The sequence below is a fragment of the Augochlora pura genome, chromosome 4, assembly GCF_028453695.1.
Source record: "Augochlora pura isolate Apur16 chromosome 4, APUR_v2.2.1, whole genome shotgun sequence".
In the NCBI taxonomy this organism is placed as follows: Eukaryota; Metazoa; Arthropoda; class Insecta; order Hymenoptera; family Halictidae; genus Augochlora; species Augochlora pura.
Genome location: NC_135775.1, coordinates 10,272,400 through 10,291,454, shown reverse-complemented (window position 1 = coordinate 10,291,454; position 19,055 = coordinate 10,272,400). Strand labels below are relative to the sequence as shown.

Here is a 19,055-nt window from a genome sequence, read left to right as displayed (position 1 = left end):
TCATCAATCAAATTAGCTCAATTGGCAACTTTTTCACGACGCGTACCTTTAATCGCCCTCATCGATCATTTAATCGAATTAAAAATGTGAATCGTTCGGTGACCAACGCTTCCAGCTTTTTCACAGCAAGAAATAGTAAATAAGAAGAACCCGTGGCGTGAGTAACGGACGTTCTTGGCCCTGGGAATACTTGGAATTTGCCGCCGAGAACAACGCCTCGGGACAACTGACGTCAGAGTCGAACAAAAAAGCAGGGTGTACTCTCGATCTTGCGACAAAAGATTGTTTACCTTGTGCCCCCCCGTGCGAGTTTCGGTGTTCTGGTTCTACGAAGAGTCGAAGCAGTGCCCCACGAGGGAATCTGTGCCCACGTTTCGGCGAAGAGGGGACAAAATGGCCTGGGGTTACAGCAGGACAATTAGTTTGATGGACAAGTCGTCTATCGAAGTAAATACCGAAAACAGAAGCATCTGGTACCATCGAACTTTATTTTACTTTCCTTTTTTATTACGATTAACCCTTTGCAGACGAAGCTATTTTAATTGTAAGTCTAAAACAATTGTTCTAACTTACAGTAATTCTATTTTCTATGATAAAGTTCGCATTATGCATATAAAATTGAACCTTGTGATTCATGTAAAATTAGAAATTTAACAATTGTTCAAATCTGACCTTTGATAATATGTATACAAATTATTTTGAAACGTGGTATAATAATTTTAATGGTGCTTTACGGTCACCACTCGAGTGCAAAGTGATAATAATGCCACAATATCAAAGATCTCAAAAATTTTATATAATTAAAATAATATTTAGTTTGGACACATTAAAATAGAAAAGTTAAATTGTATGACGTCAATTGCATTTTTAGCGTTCTCGATTTTTATGATACTCATAAAATTATGAAAATACGATAGATTGAATTAGATATCGAATATGAAGACTTTTCAATATTACGCTAAATAATAATAATGTTTGTAATGAATTAGCGTTTTAATTTTCTAATATGGACAAACGATTTCGTCGACAGCAAATGGATAACCTGGCAGGGAAAGTGTTAAGTTTCGATACGGTAAATCGATACACTTCGCGGAGCAAGTCGATCCAGCCAAACGAAACATTGGTTCTGGCTAATGCCGATTCGATCGTGCAGCGTGAATTTATAGATCACGCTCGATCGTATCAAAGATAAAAACAGCTACTTTCGAACAGTTTCGAAAATGTCAGCTTTCCTTCCTCGGAATTGAGCCCGCGCTTTAAAACCCGTTTATCGAGTCCAAAATTATTTTACCGTTATCAGAAGGTTTAAGGTCACTGTGTAGTGATAATTCTAATAGCCGGCTTATCGCGCCGACGCGTCACAGTTTTTCCTCTCTTCCTCTTTCTCTTCCCCTCACTCTTCTAAATTCCGAATGCACTCGGCGATTCGCTCGGGCGAAACGAAAAATGTTTCTTCGTCGAAAGCGAGATCAAACACGCCCGCATTCGTTCTAAAATTAATCGCTCCGATTTGGCCCGACGCGGGCCAGGGAAAAAAGCTCCGGACCGAAGTCCGGGGAAAACGTCCGCGGCGCGGCGCGGCGCAACGGCCCGAACTTCGCGATGGAAAATCGGAATTCAGGCCGTACCGATACAACTGGCCTGGTTTCCAGTGGTCCACTTTCGAACTCCGCTCCTAACAATTATCGACTCGATACCCAACGACGATCGCCTTAGCAAATGTTTCCCACTTCTTTAATCGTTCGAACGGAAATCGGCGGTGCACGCCATCGGAAGAAAATTCCGGTTGTTCCGAAGCTAGTTAACTGTTCAAGGACACTGACGGAGATTCTACCGGAGCGCAGGGTACAATTACCATGATCGTGTCGGGTTCGACCAGTGCCACGTGCTTTCTTCGGTTGTTTAGTAGATGTTTGGAATTTTAGGGTACGCAATAATAGTTCCCGAAAACAATGATGTCAGATAACTATTGAAACTATCAAAATAGTTCCGTCGTACCACTGCTACCATGGTATTGTGTTTAGTCATCGCTATTTTAATAACATTTAACACTGTTTTCATTGTTCGATAAATATTTGTGCTTCGAGTTACAGAGTTCTGGGAGCAATATAGATAATAGACTGTTCAAGGTCAACTAACAAGAATAACTTTTAGGTGGGCATAGTATAGTCTACCTTGCGCAGATTTAACCGAGCTGGTTAATTTTCTATCTTTTATCGATATAGATTGCACTGCTTATTTCGAAAATGAACCCCATTTGGTTCATATTCCGATGATATCGGCAACCGGAGGCGATTGCAACTCGTTAGTTATTATGAATTAATGAATTATTACAGATTAATTATAATAAGTAACGAATTGTAATCGTTAACCATTAATCAGTTTATATTTTATCCAACTCTGCTATCAATCGTCATTATTCTGAATCAGTTATTAATATATGGCGGATCTTTATCTTAGATAAGGAGAACGTTAAAAGACGATTGTAAGATAAAGAAATTACAAAGCATAGAAATGAATTATTTATCTCTATAATTTTGAAAATAGAGTAATAGTATTAAATTCTTCTAATGTTTTCACAATTTTGTGTTTCAGCTACTCGTATTCGCATTAATACATAGAATCCGCATAATTAACACTGTGCACACGAAGAACTTTCTCGGAATAGCTATCAAAAACTCAAACGTTTTCACTCGCCGAGCAGTAATTAATGCTTTTAAAGAAAATATAAGATAACAGAACGTTGGAAGTAATTAAACTGTTTGCACAGAAGTCGATAAAAAATTATCGATACGGAACTTATGAAACGAAAATTATCAATTTTAAAAGTACGATAAATGTCGGCGATTTTTATTATATTCTCCATGAGGTAACGACCGAGTGTAGAGAATTAATAAGGAGAATTGTGTTCGTTTTTTTATTGAAAAGGCTGACCCGAGGTCCCGCACATTATTGAAAAAATGCACGCACCAGCGACTGCATAATTAATTAAAGCCTCTCCGGATCGACGATAACATTCTCGTGAACAATGGTTCGGGTTCAGCCTCGGTTACACGCAAATCGACCACACGGATCCGTAAGTTTCCTTCGGGCTGAAGAAGGTCGAAGAATGGGGTGGGTAGGAACAGGACATAGATACCAGGAAGAGGGTGAGGGCGGAGGCTCGTGCGAACAGAAGGGGCGGCGAAGGGTGAGACGCGGCGAACGAAGATGCCTCTGTATAGAGTCGAAAAGGCAAGAGGAGAAGCAGAGGGTTGGTCGATGCCGCAAGGTCGTTCAGTATCGACGGCCTTTCCGATCCCTTTCTACAGGGTGTCCCGAGTCGACCCTGACACTATCGTTAACCCATGTCACACAGCTAGACTACAAATAGTTATGCTAATTCTTATTTTCATTAATTGTTTTATAAAGGTCTAAAGGAGAGAACAATTCCTAACATTGTCTAGAAAATGTTGGGCGCCGCATAGAATAATAGCACAATTATTTATTGTTACGTATTATTCTATAGTCTTTCTGAAAACACAATACGATTGAGTTTTTTTATTAGCGCCGACAATTATGGTACTTTCGATCAGTTTGGTAGTTCCAGCTTTAAGGTGCACGTGTTCGTGCACTTTATAGACTTGCATGTACTGGAGATGCGTAAGCACCGCGGTATAAAGACATTTACTCTCAACGCATTTATAATTTATAACAAAACTTTTAAAAATTAAAAAAAGACTAAAAAAATGAAAAAATTTTACAGAGTTGAACTTGCAGAATAAACTTTTTTCGCAGCAATACATATGTACCGTACGATCCTTGACAATATAAGCTCGTGTCGGACTCTTGAAAGTTTCGAACGCGAATCTACTAAATACAGTTATTATTCGTTCCGTTTAAATAAAATTTAATTTGTCTGTAATAGAAGGGCATGCTCGCTGGAATTTATTATCGACGAAGCGATTATACGAACAGCTTCCAGGAATTCCTGTTTCACTAAATTTTCAGAATAGGCCAATTAAAGAGACCTTCGCAGCGAATCGGAGAAAAATCCATCGCTAGCTATTTAAGAGGATGTCCAATATACGCGCGGTCGAAAAAAACCGGGACTGAACTTTTCGAGCGGCCGACGATAAAACGTTTCAATCTCGTAAACAGTGCGCGTTCAATGAATTTGAAAACATATTAAAAATGGAACACGCTCTTCCATAAATTCCGGAACACGGGAACGGCACCCCGGTCGATGCCGCGCCGTGCTCGAATAAAATGAATTCGAGTGGGTCCTGCGATCCGATCCGATTAAAAAATTAAACAACGTTGTTGCAGCGGCCGTTTTTTTTTTTTCATTTCGAGATGAAAGATCGGGGTATCGAGACCCGCGTCGATTCGACCCGCGGAAATCGGATCAGCTACGCCCGGAATATGTACACATAACATACAGTAAGATAGAGAGAAATAGTGAGCATACATCTCTTAGAACTGTACGAATGTTTTGAAACTGGACTAAACGAGATGTTTTTTTTTTTCTTAGAAGTTTAACGTCGCATCAGCTGCAAGGCTATTAGCGACCTTCTATTTAAATAGACCTAAACGAGATGCTGATGGAACCAGTTTTATAGACAACACTTCAATTTGTCTGTTACTCGTCTCTCACATTTCTTCATTTTTTTTTTAATCTGAAGCCAGAAAAGAAAATTTTGACGATTAAATAAATAGTTCGCGTTTCATTTGCAAATGCCGGTTACGTTTTAAAACAACGTATTTATTTAGCATGTTTCCCGGTATCTTCGGTTTGTTTATACGTTCGACTAGCTAACATTCGATTCGGGACCGATGCGCGACACTGGGAGTCCGGAGAATTTCAAGGACGCGTCTTTGCCACACGCCATTGCTCCCTTTTAACTGATCCTTTTGTCGCCGGTGACCTGTTTAACGTATCGTGAGCGGCCGTTAAGCGTATCCCATTTTTCAGCGTGCACGTTCGAGCAACGGACTCTCGAAATCGAGGATTTATTAATCCCGTGCCGCTACTCGGTATCGGCTTTCCCTCATTTCTTTTTTTCTCTCTCTCTCTCTCTCTCTCTCTCCACTTTCCATCCCTCCTTTATCGAGGCAGCAGAATCATATATCGGGTCTCTCGCTCGCTGCCTCGGCCGGAAAAAATACTACCCGTGGTGGAAATTCTTGGAAGCGATTTATTAATTCCGGCCGATATTCTTTCTCGCTTTTGAAAATATTGCCCAGCACGGGATCACCTAAATGTCGGACACACGAATTTTACTGTTCGAGGTGTATGCGATTTCAAGTTGTTTTCAACGTGGCTTGACCGTCGTTGATATTTGTTCGATCTTTCGAAAACAAAAATCCATTCAGTTGGCACTATCCACACACATTCAGTGCCGAATGTCAAACCAAAAGGTATCAACGATATCAAAATTATTTGATTAATGAAACCAAAACTAAACAGATCAAACTTACCACAGAAACATTTCACACTTTTGTATTATAAAAATTGATCACTGCATCTCTAATCACCAAAGCATCCAATTAATTCAAAATGACCTTGGCAGGTTCTTGGAATGTCGTTTGTTAAATCAGTTATCCCTTAATCTAGATATGTATTGTGTTAGATTCAGTACCAAACAAATAACTTAGTTCGTAATTATGCCATTCAAATTCTTCGATAACACAAATATGCTCAAAATAATTTAATGTGCACTGGCATGTCCTATTACGGAATATGGCGGTATCATTTGATCTACATACTATAAATCAAATACTTGTAACTAGACTGCGGATTTTAAATTTCTGAAATGCAAAAATATCTGCCTACATGTGTAAATGAATAGTATACATCATTTATTTTTACCACATTATTTGATTATTTTAGCATATCATCGTCAATTATATCGAAATTAACTATGAACATGAAGGTTTCTGTTAGCATACCGCCAATAACGCAATTTTAAATTTGTAATGCACTCGCGTAGTACACACATTCGATTACGGTACCTTAACGAAGTAAAAACAATTCGGCCTCTCATCGCATAAATATTTAGAAACTAGGTTGTAACCTTGTACACGAGCGTTTCCGTAGATTAAATCCCTCGCAGCCAGGGATTAAATTATTCCGCGATTACGTTCAAATTCTCATCGATCTCCGTCAATGGTGTTGCCGTGCACACATTCATAGCTTGGAACGATGATCACTAATTAACGATAGAAAAGCTGGCGAGCCGGGACGAGACGTTTTCGATGCTCCCCGCCACTGATTAAGAACACCTGCGCGCACCCCCATCGATCGGAAATCGGTTTGCCATTAGCAGCGTGCGCCGGCACGACGTGGCGGTAATTTAATTATGCGATTAAAAAAGCAAACAGTTAATTTTTCACCGAGCTACGGGATACCGTGCACGGTCGTTCCTCCATTGTTTCGCCCCATTACTATCCCCGCCGGGAATTATTCAAGACGCGACGCGAGAACTCGAAGCGTTCGTAACGAAGTTACAGTTACCGGGATCGATCGCTTCTTCTTGTTTCTGTTTTTGTTTTCGGTTTCGTTTTTTTTTTTCGAACGGTCGATAACGCTAACAAAGGATACACGCGGTGGCCGACGAGAAAGCCGCGTAATCACTTTCCTCTAATATGCTCGAAACGTCGTTAACGTCCCGGGAGCTCCCAGCCGGTTTACTCGACACGCTTTCCGCTCCGCGAAAACTAACAATATTCTTCACCTCGGTGGATCGAACGTACTATTATTAACGATTAACTAATCTGACAATCACGAGTTCCACGTGTCTATGATCCATGTGTGTGTGACGCTGAATACTACAGCACGTGTACCGCGGTAAAACTAAAACAGGATCTTAAGTATATACAATCAATGCCGAACTATAAATATTTCAGACCAATCAACGAACATTTTGACTCGGAGAGTTTGCTTACACTTTAGTTAACACTAGAACTGCCAAAAGCGAAATTACTTTTTTTCGATTTCTTCTTTGGCAAATAGAAATGTTTTTAAGCGAAATATATACACACCTCTGCAAAAGTTGTAGGACACTTACAGAAAATTGTATAAATTTGAGGAACCAATAGGAAATTGTTATAATTTCTTCAATTTATTTCGAAGTTAATTTACGTTATAGTAGAAATAAGGAGAATTTGATAAAAAAGTTAAATTTTCTTTTTGGCCACATATATCTATTGCGTTTCATAATTACTTCTTAGACTAACTTTGGCGTTTGTTTTATTGGTTCTTCTATTATTTCTGAAATCATTTGGAACATATTTCGAAAACACATCATACGAAATGAACTCAGTATACGTTTTAATTGAACAAAATGCACTAAATAGATAAAATAATTGCATCAGTGACATAATTTGATTATATTTTGTTACATTATATTACACTCAATCATAAATTACAATTTATATTAAATCAGCAGGTGTCCTAATACTTTTGGAGGGGTTTCTACTTCTTCATTCAAACTATACTATCAGTTGTGATTAGAGTTAATTAAATAAAAGTAAAATATTTACTGTGATCATTTCACTGTGTCTGCAGTGGTTTTGGAAACACAGAGCTTCAGTAAGCTGGGTAAAAATGAAAACTGCTTCTATCGAATAAACGAGCAGAACAAACTTGTGAATTGCCAAAGTTACCCCGTGCATTACTTATTAAACTCTGAAACTTTCTAATCCCTAATTTGTGGCATGCACTGAATATTTTTAAAAAGGTATAGTGGGAAATTTTTTGGCCACGTTGGAGAACAATTAATATTACTTAGACTGTCAAAGAATTAAAAAAATTCACTGCAACGAAATGAAAAAAGAATACATTGCGCAGTCCTTGGTAACACGTATGCGTACCAAGTAATAACAAAATTAAAAAGAAAGTATTTCAGAACAATACACTGCTCCTCCTAATATCTCAGAAAAATTCAAGGCTGTTTTAAAATATGTTATTGCGTATCAAAAGGTGTACGACCGCTTTTGTTCGTCGCTGCAGTTTCCGCGATGTAAGCATTCTGGTTTCATTCCCGCTCGATCAGCAACTGTCCCCGAAGACGGGAAAACTGCGATCCTCTCGAGCCTCTAGATTGCAACGGGCGATTCCGGTCGCGGAATGAAACGAGGAAAACCTGTGGCGGGACGAAGAGGCGGAACACAGGACGAAAACGAGCCACCTGGCGATAGTTGGGCAGGCTGGAGTGCGCGGCGAGCCCGAAAAAGAAGCGAGGAAGGAAGGAAGAGCAGGACGGCGATGGGAAGGAGCAGGGGAAAGCGGCGTGGAGGGTGGAGAAAAAAAAGAAGGCCGACAAGGCCGCCTCTAATGAGAACTCGAGCGATTTTCCATCGGTTTTCCAGGCCGGCGAAGGTCGCGGCCGAACCTCGGGAAAACGAGAGAGAGAGAGAGAGAGAGAGAGAGAGAGAGAGAGAGACCGTCGCCCGGACTCTCTGTTTCTTCTTCTCGCTCCTTCACGTCCGTCGGTTTTTATTTTCACCGGCTTTTTTTCCGCGGCCAGTGTTTAGAGGATGCTCGCCGAGGGATTCGGGTGTAAAGGGGGGAGAGAGAGAGAGAACGAATGTCCTTCCCGAGTAACTAACGGAAGCCGGAGGACGAAGAGGCATGAAAGACGCGAGGATAATGTCGGCGGTCGGCGCGGCGGTCGCCGAAGCGGAGATGGCAGAGAAATAATGAGCCGAGCCGTTGTTGTTATTACGTACGTGTTGTTGGCCGGGTTCAACGTGTCTGGCAAGCATTGTTTCCTCTTCCAGCCGGCTCAAGGACTACGCGGGGACAATGGATCGCGCATCGATTCCTACCGCTCCTTTCCTCCCCGGCGTCCCTCTCCCACTCTCTATCTATCCGTCCATCTATCCCCGAGCGTCGTCGATGTCGTCTACACGCGTGAAAAGTTCTCGATCGAATCTCATGAATGTCACCGCTCGACAGGTTACCGGGAGACGGTCCTCGGAGTTCGATCTGAAAGCGAACTTGTGCCGGTGGTTGCTCGAAAACTTGTGCATCCGACCGAGTACATAAGTTTGCCGCATCGTTGTCTAGAATGTTTCGTATGAATTTTTAGCAATTGCCGGATTGCGGATTTGGAGCAGTTTGTAACCATTTATAGCGTCCGAAGTTATTTTAGCTATATTACACGGTCTAAGGTTACATTATAGTAGGTAGGTCATTGAATTCGTCTCTACACCAACTAGAATATTACTAAGTCAGGAATATACAAGGTGGCTCGGAATTCGTGGAACAATCGAGCGATGGATGATTCTACGTAAAAACAGGAAGGACATTTGGTATAGCATGTTTGTAACCAGAGCATAGTTTTCGAGAAAATCAACTATAAAGTTCGCTCATCTTTGTAAAAGATTTATTTACCGGCTATTGTTCTATCTACGGTGTCTCCGTCTGAAATACAGTGGGTGTAGAAAGTATTCGTACAGCAATCAATTCCAACAAAAACTAAATGAAACTAGTTTCACAAAGAATATAAATAAACAATTTCTTTTTCATGACATTTGCTCCGAAGATATCAAAGAATATGTACACATCTTTTATGTTAAAATTTATTTGTAATAAACGAAGTTCCATAATGTTTTTGTTCGAATTGATTGCTGTACGAATACTTTCTGCACCCACTGTAGTTCCGGCCCACCCTATATATTCATATTAAAATAGTCAAAATAACTTTATTTAAGACATGAACTTCGTTGAAATTTTTTATATTAAAACTTGTAGAGAAATGAATACTGATGAACTTTTATTGAAAATATTTCGTTACATGATTTTATACCTACGTTTGTTGATATTACAACGACATTACAGAAAAGTATTCAATGAGATATACAATTATGCACTAGAATAAAAATGGAGAAACGTGTAAATATCAGGTCAGGCCACAAATAACATTTTTATCAGACATTTTTATTCTTTTTTTATTGTATTCATTTTGAACCCTTATCTATCTAGTGAAAGCGAAAAGCTCGTTCGTCCCGGTAACTCATAGTAGGTAGATACAAACAATAGATCCTACCTAGCTGCATCGGAAGTTATTTATGACTCGACGTAATGGATTCAGTCTTGTCATTCTTGTAGAACAATAAACTTCAGTCACGTTCAGTTCTCGGTGGGTTTAGCGTTCATAAATAATTTGTTTGGTACGACAAGATAATTAAAGAGCAGAGGAACAATAAAAAGGATAAAGTGGCAAAACAAAATCCGTTTGGCGTGGAAATGAGTTTCAGCGTGTACCGGAAACGATACACGTGGCAGAGAACGTGTTAATACATGTTTGGAATTATTCGATACCGACTGTACCGTGCATCAAACACGCTGCAAGAAGAAATATGGAAAATTGTTAAAGGAACGTCCCGTTAAAGGCGGAGTTTGTGGTCTCAAAGTGGACATTAGCGGTTGAGAAGATATTACTTTTTGTATTGCACAAGAGGCATTTCTGTGTTTCGAAAATCGGAAAATCAAGACTCTTGCGATATTGCGAAATCGACAAGGTTACTTGCCATGAGACTCCGCTGACGTCAATCGCTACAGTAACAGAGGAATCGTAGCATTTCTCGCTGAAAAAAAATCTCGCCTTTTGTTCTCTCTCTTTCTCCTCTATCTCCAAGCAAAAATCGTCTACATGATCAAAATTTACTGTTACCATTACTACACTGCAGATTCTTATGGAAATTAATAAGATCTTGCATTGGAAAACGTCAATAAGAAGCATCTACCTTTAATAATTTTATTCGAACGAAAGTAGTAATTGATACTTTCTAATCCATGTAATCTTTTCATTTTTCGATCATAATCATAATTATTACAGTGAAACGTTCTAAGAAACATTTCGTAACTTCGAATTAAATTAACATTTCTAGATACGAATCGATGTTACACTTTCTAATTACTACATCTAGTGTATCGGTCGAAGTGGTTAGATTCGGAAATGTTGCTTCAAAGTTGTTGCAATTATAAAGACTAATAACAACGATAAAAGTATTACATAAAGAAATTTCATCGTTCTAAAGCGATACGCGTTGGTTAATTTTGAGGCTCGGTCGGTTCGGTGTAAAAAATGCTTCGAATTGCTTGAAATGCTCCGCGAGTCCGCATAGTTTTTACGTTCATCGGTTTTCCGGAATAAAAGAATCGCCGGAACACGAGAATCCTTTGGATACGTTGCGCCCACTTAACTCATTCGCGATTGAGTTCTTTAAATGATAGACGCCGATGATTATCTCGATTAGGCAGATAAGCATCGCAACGAAAAGAGTGTGTTCCTCGGTCACGGGACGATGCTTCGCAAATTGTCCGACGCAATCTCATCGAACCGCTTGAGTTGCGCAATAAGTCGTATCAATTAGAGAGACCGAGAAATCGCGTATTATGCACGGTTCGTGAGCCCGTTTATCCGTCGACGGTGCACCGTGTTGCACCGGCTCCTCGAGCATTATCAGATGCACAACGGCGTGCAGCGTGCGCGATAAAACAATGAAGCTTACGAGAAAGAACATTTCCAACGACGACGCACAACGCACGCCCGTTTTTCTCTCATCCCTGCAAGACATAAATCCTCCCTCCTGATAATTATTCGCTAAAGCGCTAGGAGGAGACGCGTCGCAAACTTGCGCGTACCTGCTTCCTGCTTCCCGCGAGAAAGGTATCGGTCACAAAGAGAAACGGAGATCTAAAGGAGTGTTGCGCGAGTGGATGGAATCTTCGTGACCGATAAAAGCACCGGATCAAATAAAAACGGATTTTTATTGTTTGCGAGCGGGCACAGCTTGTTAATCACCTTCTCGGAATTTCTCGTTTGCCTTTTAACGATACGCCTGATACATCTTCCACGTGTCTCATCCGTCTGTTATTCGGTATCATTGAATTTAACAAAGAAGGATGAGAAAACTGGGTATATTATTTTTGTCCCACTGAAATTATCGAAGAAAGGAAGAGAATGGCTCGTATTTTTTGCCGAAGAAAGTTTGTCTTCTGCGTGAAGAATCGTAATCTATTTGTCGGCCGAAAATTTTCCATTTTTAGCTGTCTCTATAATCTCGTCACCTGACAACCTGTTACATTCATCACGCAACAAATGCTGTCAAATAAAAGTTCTCATCTTTTCGCCGCACCGATCGGATAACTTTCACCGCTTTACAGTACTACTCGAGTTATTAATTTCAACTTGCGAACGTTCGAACGTCCCGCGAAACATCCTGAGAATCTGAGAATGAAACAAACGGATATCGGTACGGTTTACCGAGACTCGAGCGGATACATTCCTTCGCTAGAATCGCAAAGGACGATCCGGGAACGTTCCGGGGATGGAAGAATGCGCGGGACAAGCGGAGCAGTTCGAATGCCTCGCCGGCGGTCTCGGTGCAACGCCTTTGATTGAACAGGTCGATGCATAATTCGGAATAAACCGCCAGCGCCCACGTGCTCGAATCTATTTTCGAAGCGGTAACCGACGGCCAGTCGTTGTTGCACAAGAAACCTTATCGTTGAATACCATCTTAGCGATTTCATCCTCCGCGCATCGTCGGAGCTGGCTTTTCGCTAGTCTATCGAATAAGTGCTGGCGAAAGATCCTCTAAACTAACATCGATACTCTCGAAACCTTCTAACAATATGTAAGAACCAAGCGGAGGAAGACAAAGCCATACGAGACACGTTGATCAACTCGAACCTGTTAATCATTTCCGCTCGAACGGCGAATGGCGGCTCTGAGGCATCATTCGAAATTGCTACATCGTTTTTCAAAAGAATTTTTTACGGTCTTAACCTTTTGCGAATGCATGTCGATCTAAACTAGTCAATCTCCGTTTAATAAATTGTAAACAATGCTGTAAAAAGTGCTGTACGAGCAGATGAGATGTATATCGTCCATAATAATCAAAAATAATAACAGGAAATGGAAATACTAATGTAGTTTACATAAAATGTCTTGACTTATTATTCTCTGAACAATTTTACAGACAACTGTAAAGAACAGAATAGATTAAATTTCGAATGTTTCTTAAATAATTTTCTGCTCGATATCGTCTTCGGAGAGAATTCCTCTTGGATCAGATCCTTTTGTACAACTGCAGGAGAACAAGAATGAGTTGTTGTTCGTGTCAGCGTCGCTGACACGCGGTACGTGATTCTCGCGAGAATACAATGAACGAGGAACGCGTTAAAAAGTCGCGGCAGAGTTGTAGGGTTGAAAAAGCAGGGCCGGGTTCAAAGAGAACCTGAAGATCGTGGGAGGGTTAAACAGAATATGATTAACGCATCTATTCGGAGCAGGTCCGCAACGTGTCTGCAACACGAGAACCGAACGGAAGCAAAGGGGTGCAACGAACTTCTGGGTAATTAGGAAAACGAAAAAGAGGATCAAAGAGCAACCGCGGTGCGAGACAAGGGGTCCCGGAAGCATAGAATTTCGAGAACAGAAGATAAGGCACGTCTAGGCGGTGTGTCGCGACGATTCAGCGGGACGGTGTGTACCTGTGCTGCCAGATTATGGCTCATTTGCTTAGATACAAGCGTATCTACCTGCATATCGGGCCACGGTTAGGCGAACGTTTATACCCGCCTCGGCGCGCAACGTTTCGAGCACGTTGCGCGAGTTTGCGCGTGACTGGCCACTTCTATGAGTCCTAGTTACACTGCCGACGACGTATCGGCAATTAGGGTAAGTTACGTCTTTTATTACGAAACTTGTTTCGCAATTTTTCGGACCGGTGAAGATAATTTCTTTTATAAATCGGACGCGAAAATTCCTCGTGATTTATTGAATAATTGCTTCGGAGTCTTTGTCTAATAAACAAGACACAATTTATTTCTGACATACTGTAGCGGATCTGTGAACCCTTCAAAGACTTAAATACTTTATTCATCCGCACTTACGTACAAAAGTTAAAAAGCTACAAATTTCTAATTTGTTACTTTAATAAATATACCCACTTATTACATTAAAAATACATATAGCGTAACATACAACGTATTATTTATAAGTCCTTGCCAATTCATAAATTTCTTTGCATTTTAAAAATGTTCAGTCTGTCCACCACCGTCAAAGTATGATCGTTGCTGTAGGTACTTTGCCTCAAATTTAACATACATGTTAAACATACAAGAGCAAATGTTGATGCGACTCTACATTTCAGGTTGGTTTTTTATATCATGCTTTTATCAGAATCATCGAAAACGAATCAGCTTAGGAATACATAGCTTCGCATGTAAATGATATTGCGTATTCAACCGTGAACAGATAAGGGTAACGCGGTTCTGGTCAGGGAAGAGGAATAGAACCAAGCGGCGGCCTTGTAAGGACAATAGGGTGAACCCTGTTCAGACAAGGGAGCGGGACCCGAGCCTTCCTCGGACGAGGGGAACAGGATCAAAGACTGGCTTGAAAAGGAGAGTGGAAACCTATCGCCGGTAAGCTGAAATTCCTAGTGGGTCGACGCCAAAGCACTTTCCCCCACGGTAAACCATTCAATTAATCTAATTAATTTCATTTCATCAAAGGCAATAATGAAGTTTTGCTCCATTTGATAAAACGTTGGGTCGAAGTCTCTGCTGGCGACGAGTTGTGCTTCCAAGAACGTTGGCGCCACGCCAAAGATAAATATTATTCTAATTAAAAAAAGTTCTTTTTCAGTTATTAACATTGTTAAAGGTAAACAATTACTAATGAGTGAACTTCAAAGTACATTTAATTAGTGAATTGCACATCATACTGCAAACAATATTCCAACGTGCAAAGAGAACCTTAAAAACATTGTTACTTTTTATTGGCTTCCAATTGAGTCGAGGAACGAAACTTGCCAGGCAATCGAATGATTTTTGCCAATTTTGTTGTTGTAACATGCGTAAACCTCTTGGTGTAGACCATGAGAGTCTTATGTGCCTGAACGGAATATAACAGACCTGTTTTATGCAGTTTGGCAGTTTCGGAAAAAGAGAGTGAAATTAGAAACATCTGATAATTAGAAAATTCAAAAAGGAAGAATATATATTGATGAAAAATGTTACAAAATTTGTTCAAATGTAGCCAACAACGATGTATTCGGCATTAAAATGGTTAGAATAAAGAAGCATAAATGTGAGGTCGAATGCGACCAACGACAGGAATCCACGCACATTTATCAAGCCTCGCACGCAACCGAATCATTTCAGCGGGTGAAAATGACCCTTCGGCTCCGCGCAGGTCAAGCAGGCAGAAGCCATTCGAAGGCAACGATGATAGTCTAACCCAGATTACTTTATCACGCGATCTGCGCCCTGATGAGGGTCTATAGATGGCCAAGACCGCTCGCAAGTCGGGATAGGTTGACCAACGCCGGGGTCAGGCCGAGGCGACAGGGCAAAGCGACGCTAATGACGCTGCCCCAACGATATACGTGTGCGCGGCCCGCCATTTGTCCGGCCCAATGATCAGCATAAATAGCAAGGAAACGTTCCGCCGTGAAAAATAGCTGCCTGATCCCTATCTGTCCCCAGCGAAGGGAGATTATCGACTTTGCGTGCGCTACGCGCATATCTACCCTTGCCGGGGTGTAATGCGGCGAGGGTGTTTACAGAAGATCGGAAATACACAACAGACCCTTTCACAAATCTTCCGTCGGAGATCCATGGTCCAAGGTCAATGAAAATCACCCCGGATATTTTAAGCAGGACGGTCCATTCCCTCGTCGAAAACGCGTCCTCCAGTTCACGAGGGTGCAATAAAAAAGTAAATTGCAACACAAGTGGACACTTTCGACCGCTGTCGTGGTGATTTAGCGAGTGTTACAGGCAGGTCTTGAATTCACCTGTAAATTTTTATAAAGATGAACTTCTGAATTATTTCTTTCTCTGTTTTAAAATAACTTTTACGTTAACATCTTAATTCTGTTATGAAATTTGAATTTTAACAGTAATTTTGTATTTTATTTATACAAACTCTGAAAGAATATTTAATTCGTGACAGATATTCTCAAGTGAAATATAAAGGTTAATGTTATTCTTGAATGTACTTAGCATCATTTAAGGAACTAGAGAAAAATGTAATATAGATGGATAAGCAAGTCCTGACTTTTATGTACCTTTTATGTAACTTTTCGTCCAATAGTATAATGCTGACCGATTCGAATGTATTTTTACTTCTTATTTGTCATTGTTCAGTTAAACTTTCTCCCATTACCAAAAAGGGACAAAATTTCTACTTATGCTTAAATATATAGAATAAAAGTTCCAGTGGATTTACAACTGTTCTCTACGAACAGAAAAGTTAAAAGTCAAAAAATAGCTGTTACACCAGAATCAAGTGAATATTTGAACTCTTTCGTTGAAGCCCTTACCGTAGCCGTTCAAATTACAATACGTGCGGTTTTTCGTAAAGGGATACTTTGTGGAACAGGCTAGTTCATTCCCGAGCAATTAACTCCCAAACGATACAGCGCAGGTGCGAGCACTCTTTAAAACGACCTACTGAAACATGATATACGATTTATAAGATATTCGCGTTTTATGGAACAGACGTGAAGATGAAATTTAGTCCTGGAGTGTACTTTAAATTAATCGTTAGCGGTACAGGGATTTTTTAAAATAATGAGAGCATTTGTCTCAAAGAACCAGTTCCAAGGCTCCACTAATTGAAAAAATATACAATAAATGCTGATACTTTGTTATGCACATATTCAAATTATACGTTTGTAACATCTGGAATGAGATATACAATTCTGATATTATCACTGAGCCGGCAATCGTTTTCAAAGGATTAATGTAAACTTGTCAGTACACCTTTTGTACAGTCAAAGCTCGATAAAATGACCAAAAGAAAATCATTCGTGAAATATTCTTTAGCGATCTACTCGAAAATGAGTAACTTTTCGACTTATTAAAATGAATAAAGGAAACGGTTTATTTTTGTTTATTTTCTATTCCTTACAATCTGCTTAAAAAGTTTGTATTTTGTACAAAAATTCACAGTCTAGTAACAAATAATAATTAGAGAAATGCAAAATATATATGTGTTGTATGTTAATATATTTATTTAGTTTTCAGAAGCTTAAATGTTGGGTTTGCCGCCTACTATACCATGCAAAAATATTTTGGAAGAGAATAAACGACGAATATAGACACGAAGGCTTCACCTTTATTTTTGTGCGTATTATTTTTCAAAAATCTGTCGTTCGAACGCTTTCGTGAACAACTACAGGTACAACGATCGAACTCATCTGGTGTCTACATGTTACAGGCAACCTCTCCCCAATCGAGGACCATATGCCTGTTTCGTTAAATTGAATTGACGCTAACTGCTCGTTTCCACCGCCGATGACCTGCATATAATGGGCCATCACAGCGAAACGGAGAGTGTCGTCCGCTCGGCGCTGCGAATAAATCGCGGCTCCGATATGCGAGCACGAAACCGCGTGGGCTGACCGGCCTGGCATTCGCTTGTAACGTGACCATATCGATCCGCCGACGGCGAAGGCTCTCGAACGCTTAAAACGGAATAATACAATTCCAGAAACACTACAAGGGCCCGCTCCGGATGGCCCAAATGGCCGGCCGAGGAGCAAGACATTCCCGCCGCGTGATCCAGCGGCCCGCCACCATCCGATCCATCCGTAAGTCGGAACGACGCGAATTTATGGGACGCCCGGTATCGCGAGAAACCATCGTCGGCCGTTAATCGCGCGATGCCGTAATTCACCTTCACCGGCGGGGTCAAATGCCACCGGTGTGTCGCGTTCGACGACGCACAGTTTTGCGTGAACACCGTACTCGCGACTTACTTCGTCACTATATTAGAATTCACGCAGCTTTTGCATTCCAAATTTCTCATTTTTTTTTGCAAAGTAAACTGGATCGTGTGAGAAATTGTTTTGCTCTTATAGAGGAAAATAAAAGACGATTTTTTAATGTTTGTAGTGAAAAAAATAAGAAGAAAGCTTTACGACGTTCTTCCGGTAGCTTCGAAATCTTATGCTCGTAGAAATTCTGTTTCCGAACGATTTCTCGAACGGCCTAATATTTACACATTTTTAAATCGTATTCACCCTTTTGCACTCCGAATACACACTTCCGGAAATTACATTCACCCCTTCGGAAATGATATTCACCCTTTTGTAAATCAAATACGTACTTTTGCAAATCAAATTCACCATTTTGTAAATGAAATTCGTCCTTTTGCAAATTAAATTCACCCTATTGCAAATAAAGTTCTATATTATTGTTTTTTTTGTTTATAAGAACCTTTACTCACACAAAGATTAGAAAAAGACCTTAGGCTTCTTCAGGTCCGATAGATTTTGATCTGGATACTTACATGAAACTACAAAATATGCTAACGAAGATGCTAGATTTATTTAATGATATTATGTAATGTTGAAGAAACATTATAGAATAAAGTCACTATCGCAGTCTTACTAGAAATATGAAATAATGAAATAAATTCAATTTCACAAGCAGAACTTATTTTAAATTTGTAAAAACTGTTCATCTCGAGGATTCTTTCATATCTCTTCTCATTGAACGTTCCACTATGGGATTTTTATTCAAAAATGTACCACGTATAAATTTGTATGTAGATTACGAAAAAAAAAAGTCCGAAACTTTCTTTGAATTCTGGATGAAAGACGCAGCATCGCGGTAGACATGGGATTTATAGGGAAAGATAAAAGAAGCAAGTTTAACGGTCAAGTCGCGAACGATTAAAACTATGAAATTCCATATTACACGATCTAATAGCCGCTTGCAGGGAGATTTACAATGCCTTAAGAACTTGCGGGGGCAAGATGAGAGACCACACGGTCATGCCGGGATTCTCCCCTATAACTCAGGGGTAAGTTCGGTCGTTGACGCGTTATTACCTGCTCTCCCCCTTACTGAAGCATAGGTGCCCCTAATATTAACGACATAATAAACTGTTAAGAGCGAAACTGGAGATTGTGTAGTTTATAGGCCTATAAACCAACGGCCAACACGATTTTCAATACAAAACAATTTCATTTCTCAATGTTATGACAATTAAAGAAAAACAAAACAAATGCGAGACTAGTTACACACCTTTCGGTTATCA

At 40.2% G+C, this 19,055-nt stretch overlaps 1 protein-coding gene across 3 annotated transcripts in view; it reads left to right on the top strand.

The window, feature by feature from the left end:
• Nucleotides 1–18,330, top strand: part of LOC144468469 (uncharacterized) — a 73,513-nt gene extending 55,183 nt beyond the window's left edge. The window contains exons 2-5 of one of the 3 annotated variants that reach the window (XM_078177951.1): nucleotides 13,289–13,676; nucleotides 14,256–14,425; nucleotides 17,029–17,134; nucleotides 17,229–18,330. In XM_078177951.1, coding sequence (XP_078034077.1) covers nucleotides 13,635–13,676; nucleotides 14,256–14,425; nucleotides 17,029–17,134; nucleotides 17,229–17,270 — 360 coding nt within the window. In that variant the 5' untranslated portion in view covers nucleotides 13,289–13,634 and the 3' untranslated portion in view covers nucleotides 17,271–18,330. Of the gene's footprint in view, nucleotides 1–13,288; nucleotides 13,677–14,080; nucleotides 14,152–14,255; nucleotides 14,426–14,648; nucleotides 14,686–17,028; nucleotides 17,135–17,228 lie in introns of those variants that run through there. The other 2 variants (XR_013493811.1, XM_078177952.1) reach the window with 2 other exon arrangements.
• Nucleotides 18,331–19,055: the final 725 nt, after the last annotated feature.